We start from the raw sequence: 7,089 nt of genomic DNA, 5'->3' as shown, positions 1-7,089 counted from the left end.
GAGTGAATCAAAGCCTTTCGGTGACAATTATTCATCGTTTGTTTTAGATTGCGTAGATTTACCGTGTCCTCTGGTGTGTTTACTTACAACAAGTTTTATTAAGTTCCTCATGGAGTCCCTCTGTTTTTAGTGAAAGTAGAGAAAACCAGTTTAATGTGTTTACTCCTTTCCTCCCCAGTGTAGCTTGATCGCCCAGAAATTCTAAGGAGATAAAGGAGAACGCGTTCAGTTTGGGACACCATTTGCAGCTGGAAATGGGGAATGGACTGTCAGACCAGACTTCCATCCTGTCCAGCCTGCCGTCCTTTCAATCCTTTCACATTGTTATTCTGGGTTTGGACTGCGCTGGGAAGACAACAGTTTTATACAGGCTGCAGTTCAATGAATTTGTAAATACCGTACCGACCAAAGGATTTAACACTGAGAAAATTAAGGTAACCTTGGGCAATTCCAAAACAGTCACTTTTCACTTTTGGGATGTAGGTGGTCAAGAGAAATTAAGGCCACTGTGGAAGTCGTACACCCGATGCACAGACGGCATTGTGTTTGTGGTGGACTCTGTCGATGTGGAGAGAATGGAAGAAGCCAAAACTGAACTTCATAAAATAACTAGGATATCAGAGAATCAAGGAGTCCCCGTGCTTATCGTTGCTAACAAACAAGACCTGAGGAACTCACTCTCTCTCTCAGAGATCGAGAAGTTGTTGGCGATGGGTGAGCTGAGCTCAGCGACTCCTTGGCATTTGCAGCCCACCTGCGCAATCATAGGAGACGGACTAAAGGAAGGACTTGAGAAACTACATGAGATGATAATTAAAAGAAGAAAAATGCTGCGGCAACAGAAAAAGAAGAGATGAGCGCCAGTGCCTTCTGTGTGGGTGTGGAATAGGTTTCCTTGGCCTGGTTCTGACAAGCTGAAGAGTGTCTGCAGCCTGGTTTGCCCGTCTGCCCTCCTGGATGCTATTAAAGCTTTGTTTTGTTGAACAAGTCAGATACCCAACTCTGTTGCCTTGTGGAAGATGAGTAGATGCAGTGCTTCTTAAAGTGGTCTCTTCTCCCTGACCCACAAATCTTTTGGTACTACCATTTTGCGAAGCCAAAAAAGGCTAGTAATTGAGCAGAAAACAATTTTGTGGAAATTTCACCTGAAGTTAGTGAAATAAAACTTTGAAGAGTGTATGCCTAGTGTTTTGTGTTTATATCTTTTTTTGGGGGAAGCCTTTGCCAAAAAATTGCAAACAAGGCTTTGTAAACACAAAATGCTAATGAATGGAAATGTTAAGGTAGTGTGTGTGTACATGTGCGCACACACATACACTTAAATTGAACACACAGGAATAAGAAGGAAGTATTTTTTTTGAGGTTTTTATTATGGAATCAATTTAATGCTGTCTCTTTAATTCTAGACAATGTTTAATTTAGTTCTAGTAATATTTGAGGTATATTCAAATGCATGGATTAGTTTTCTTGACAAGCATGTTTTGGTGTGTAGTCCTTAGAAATAGCTATGCATCTGTCTACACAGGTTTAAAACAACTTTTGGGGGGTATTAGAGATAATGTAGAAATAGTTCGTTGTCAGAAACGCACTGTTAACTTGAATCTAAAAATGACTAATATGATAAAAATGGCCATAGTGACTAAATGCATATGCTGGACTACATGAATGGATTTATGGTGAAAGTGATGGGGCACTCCGAAGGAGTTCCTGTAATGCATAGTCTTTAAATCTAGCTAAAAGATACTTGTTTTATTATTACTATTTGCTGGCTGGAAACATTTTTTTTTTTCATATATTTTTGTAGCATTTTGGGAGGAATGGAAGCTTTCTAATCAGCTAGTGCACTGTGGAGTGAAAATGTAAGGTACTTTTGGATATGTGTTCTGAGCTTTAATTTTTTGTTAGTCAGCTGGACAGTATCTGCAGACCTTCCCAGTAAGAAGAAATGGGCCAGCACTGCAGATAGGAATTAGGTCCTAGAAAATGAAGGGAAAAGTAGCAAGCCATTGTGAAACAGTTAACTGGTGCTGTTTCTACTGAAATAAAAGCAAAGTGGAATTACAAGGAGAGGAGGACTTTCTTATCTCCAGGAAAAGACTTATTTCCAGTAATCTCATATAGCAAACCAGCATGCTTCCTATGTTTGAAGCCAACAGCTGTTTGTTCTGAAATCACCAAAGGAAGTACATTTTGCTAGCAGGAGTCATTTTGGTTTTGAGCTTTTAATTTTTTTTTTTTTTTTCAGTGACACAGCTGAATTTTCAGAACCTTGATTCTTGTTACAAAATGAGTTAGCTCTTGGTGGAACGTTGATTTCAAATGTACCTGCACTAGTGATGGTCACCTAGAATGTTAGTATTTTTAGAGCTGTGGACTATAATTTCCAACAAATGAGAACTTTTATCAGCTGGGCCATTTAATTTTACAGTAGTTTGGGTTTCCTCTGGTGAGGTTTCCACAGAACTCTATTTTCTGGGAGATTTTCCCCCCATTTATACTGAATTTAGTATCCTCTCCCAAATCCCTAAGTCCATGATGTGGTAATCATGCTTGTCTTCCTCAGTTCTAAATCATTCTGGATATTTCACTCTACCTTCCTTTACTCTTACTATATAAAGTAGCATGGTGGCACATGCCTTTAATCCTAGCTCTTGGGAGGCGGATCTCTGAGTTCAGGACAGCCAGGGCTACACTAAGAGGCACTGTCTCAAAAAGAAAAAAGTAATTTGTGCTAACTTTTGACCCTTGTTTTGTATCCAAGAATTGGACCAGCAAATCCATGTTATCTGAATTTAGAAATCAGCAAAGTGAGGATTTCATAAAAATGTAATTATATGAGCCATTTTAATTAAAAATTTATAGTTAAGTAAATTCAAATTTTCTACCACCTGTTAGAGCTATTAATCTATCTAGGTATTTGTGTTTTTGAAATGTCAAGGATCAAACCCTGGGCCCCACATACATAAAGCAAGCATCCTACCAATGAAGTACATCCCCAGCATCTAAAGTATATTTCAAAAATAGTTAATTGTATTTGATAAGAGTTGGTTTAATACAAATTATTAATTGGGTTAAACATTCTAAATTCAAATACTAGTGTAGAACAAAGTTTCAAAATATCTTTAGATATTTAAAGACTCAAATTTGCAAAAATAGATTATGTTATGGTTTAGACTGGAGAGATTCATTGGTAATCAAAATGAGTTAAATCTTTATTGGAAGCTAAAAAATGCAGTGTTAGGATATGTTGATGGAAATCAATAACTAGTCTGTGGGCCTATGGATGGTGGTTTAAGAACAAGAGTAAAGGGCACATAAATTAGAATGTTTTTGTAGGAATTAGGATTATGGAGCATGGCAGGCGTTTGCCTATCAGGTGCAAGGCTCTGGGTTTGACTCCTGGCACTGCAAATGAAAACTAAGGCATTTACAGGGCTGGTTTGTTTACAAGAGTTTAATCTTATTGACCTTGAGAGAAATCTGGTATAGTATTTCAGTATTCTATTTAATGTAACAGTCTGGTCATACATATAACAATGATTTTAGCAGTAACAAAGACACAAAAATGTTTCTTCAAAATAAATTAATGCAACTTGAGATCTTGGGTTAGACTATCATTTTAATTTTTTATGGTTGGTTTTCTGAAATAAGGTTTCACTATGTAGCCAGTCTCCTCAGCCTCCTGGCTACTGGTTGGAATTAGCAATGTACTACCACATTTGGACTGAGGTATTAAAGTTTAATTTTTGCAGAACGTGGATAGTATTAATGTAGAATACCCAGGTTGTTGATTTGTTGTTCTTCTTCTTTTTTTGAATACTTTCATATGAGCAAACAGAGGATGCCAAATATTAAAGTACTTGAAGACCAGTGACATTCCCAATAAACTACAGTCACAGAATGTTCCAATTCTATGCAAATTGAAAATACAGGAGTATCTAATGAGAGGTTAGATTTTGGGGAAGAATAATTACTAAAACAGAATTTTCAGAGTTAGTATCCAGATCCTGGCATTTTTCTGTTATACATGTCACTCTGAGCAAATTCATTGAGACTTGTGAATGTTGTGGTAACGTAGACTCACGCCGCTTGAGAAGATTGAAATAGGTGTACAAGCCATTCTTAACTGCATAGCAACTTACTGAGATGGAATGAGGCGTCACTGCTCATGGCCACACAAGCCTGAGCTTGATAATGGAACCTACTTACTAGGTTTGTCTTGGTCAGCTTAATACCTGCTTTTAGTTTGTTTGTAAGCGGAGGATCATATCTACGGTTAGGATTTGTTTCATTGAAAAAAAGGTTTAAAAGCAATAATAGTTAGAGGACTTGGCCCACAGTAAGCATTGAATACATGCTGGGATATTTCCTTGTATGTGTATTTGAAGAAAAGACATCTTGAGTAGGAATGACAAAAGCTCACTGTATGGTTTTTCTTAGATCTGTGTGCCATAGCACAACATGGCAGCTTGGTAGAACTTAGGAAAGTTGAAACAACTACAGCTCCTTGAAGTCTAGGTTTTTTTTTTTTATTTTTTATTTTTTGGTTTTTTGAGACAGGATTTCTCTGTGTAATAGCTCTGGCTCTCCTGGAACTTGCTCTGTAGACCAGGCTGGCCTGGAACTCACAGAGATCTGTCTGCCTCTGCCTCTTAAGTGCTGGGATTAAGGGCGTGTACCACCACACCTGGCTTTTTTTTTTAAACAGTATTTGGGTACAATATAAATTTTACCATTTACCCAAGAACCGAATGTTAAAGTATTGGTTATTTTCTTTTTTAAAAAAAAGTTTATTTTATGTATATGAGTGCTTTATCTGCATGTACATTTGCATACCCAAAGAGGGCATGAGAGGGTATAGATGGTTGCGAGCCACTGTGTGGTTGCTGGGAATTGAATTCAGGACCTCTGGAAGAGCAGACAGTGTTCTTAACCACTGAGCCATCTTTCCAGCCCCTGGTTATTTTCTAGGTACTGATAAAATACTACTTTGCCTCACAGAAATTAAAAATCCAGAACTAAAGTGTGAATTTTCAAAACATTTTTTTAAAAATTTATTTTAACACAGATTTAATTAGAATAGCATTTTTTTTGGTAGAACATAGGATTCCCTGACCCCCTCCTGTCTTTTTTAAAAAATGTGTTTTATTAATTTATTCATATTGCATCTCAATGGTTATCCCTCCCTTTTATCCTCCCATTCCTCCCTCCCTCCCATTTTCCCCTTACTCCCCTCCCCTATGACTGTGACTGAGGGGGACCTCCTCCCCCTGTATATGCTCATAGGGTATCAAGTCTCTTCTTGGTAGCCTGCTATCCTTCCTCTTGAGTGCCACCAGGCCTCCCTCTCCAGGGGACATGGTCAAATATGGGGCACCAGAGTAACGTGTGTAAGTCAGACCCCACTCTCCACTCAACTGTGAAGAATGTCCTGTCCATTGGCTAGATCTGGGTAGGGGTTCGAAGTTTACTGCAGGTATTGTCCTTGTCTGGTGCCATAGTTTGAGCAGGACCCCTGGGCCCAGATCCGCCCATCATAATGTTCTTGTAGGTTTCTAGGACCCTCTGGATCCTTCTATTTCCCCATTCTCCCATGCTTCTCTCACCTAGAGTCCCAATAGTATGTCCTCCCCTCTGACCCACTTTCCTGGTGAGTGAAGACTTTCATGGGACATGCCCCTTGGGCTAGTGACCAGATATAAGTGAGTATATACTATTTGAGTCTTTCTGCTTCTGGGTGAACTCACCATTATGATCATTTCTAGTTCAATCCATTTGTCCACAAATTTCAGAAATTCCTTGTTTTTAATAGCTGAGTAGTGTTCCATAGTGTAAATGTACCACAGTTTCTTTAACCATTTTTCTACTGAGGGACACTTAGGCTGTTTCCATGTTCTGGCTATTATGAATAAGGCTACTATGAACATGGTTGAGAAAATGTTCTTGTGTGCTGGAGCATCTTCTGAGTATATTCCAAGGAGTGGAATAGCTGGGTCTTGAGGAAGATTTTTAAAATTTCTATTTGAGGGTCTTTTGCATCTCATCCCCCATACTGAGATTGAACCTAGAGACTTGAATGCCAGGCAGATATTCTACCACTGAGCTGTCTCCCAAGTTCTGGTCATATTTTAATTTTTTAAAAACTTGTATTACTCAAAATGGGCAAGATGGTTTTACAAGTAAATTAGGTTTTTTAAAAAAAAAATCCCAAATTATTAGTCTAAGTAAATCGTATTTGCGTACAGGGGAGGTCTTTACCACAGTTTTATAAGGGAGAACTAAAGCATCGCCGAAAGGCTGCAGATGGCCTATCCCTGAAAGCACACATTAATCTTGCAGAAGACCAGAGTTCAAGTCCCAGCACCCACACTGAGCAGGCAGTCCATTGCTGCCTGTTAACTCCAGCTCCAGGGGAGACACCTGTGGCCTCCTTGGGTACCTGAACTTATGTGCATCTGCCCTCACAATACACATAATTAAAAATAATAAAAATAATCTTTAAAGCATTGCCGTAACAATCATCCAGAGGATTGTCCCATGCTTAGTGCAGATGTGAATATGCTACCAGGTTACTGCTTCTAAATGACTGCAGCTGGACTGCCGTGATGGCCTAGAAGCGTTACTAGCTAGGAACCTGTTGGAAGCACAAACCCCAGCCTCCACTGCAGGCCTAGGAATGTGAAACTCTAGGGTTGGGTCCAGCATTCTTTGTGCTTACAACATCCAGGTGATTTGGTATTCATTAAAGTCAACCATTACATTAACATAAAATCCAGTCATTTGTTTTAGAAAACAAGAAGACTGGAGAGATAGAGTGTATGTTTGATGCCTTTCGTTCAATTTCCAGTACCGGAAAGAAAATTGTAAGAAACTTTGTAATGTAAAACATATTGTTTAATACTATATAATTTAGACCTCTTTATTTTGCCTTGGTTTTGAAGACAGTGTCTACTCAGTTGCCTAGGCTATACTGGAATTCTCTATGTAGCCCAAGCTGGTCTTGAATGCTTAATCCTGCCTTACCTTACTGAGTATTAGGGTCCCAGCCTCTACAACTCAGACCTGTTAAAAAGTACTTTCACAGAAAGA

The 7,089-nt window shown here is 38.8% G+C and overlaps 1 protein-coding gene across 1 annotated transcript; it reads left to right on the top strand.

The window, feature by feature from the left end:
* The first annotated feature begins 200 nt into the window (after window positions 1-200).
* Arl4a (ADP ribosylation factor like GTPase 4A) lies at window positions 201-1,028 on the top strand. Its single transcript, XM_051145086.1, has one exon. The coding sequence runs from the start codon at window positions 255-257 to the stop codon at window positions 855-857; it is 603 nt and encodes a 200-aa protein (XP_051001043.1). The 5' UTR covers window positions 201-254; the 3' UTR covers window positions 858-1,028.
* The last annotated feature ends 6,061 nt before the right edge of the window (window positions 1,029-7,089 follow it).

The sequence above is a fragment of the Acomys russatus genome, chromosome 1 (assembly GCF_903995435.1).
Source record: "Acomys russatus chromosome 1, mAcoRus1.1, whole genome shotgun sequence".
Classification (NCBI taxonomy): domain Eukaryota; kingdom Metazoa; phylum Chordata; class Mammalia; order Rodentia; family Muridae; genus Acomys; species Acomys russatus.
Note: the sequence above shows the minus strand (reverse complement) of the source record. Positions and strands in the feature narration are given on the sequence as shown.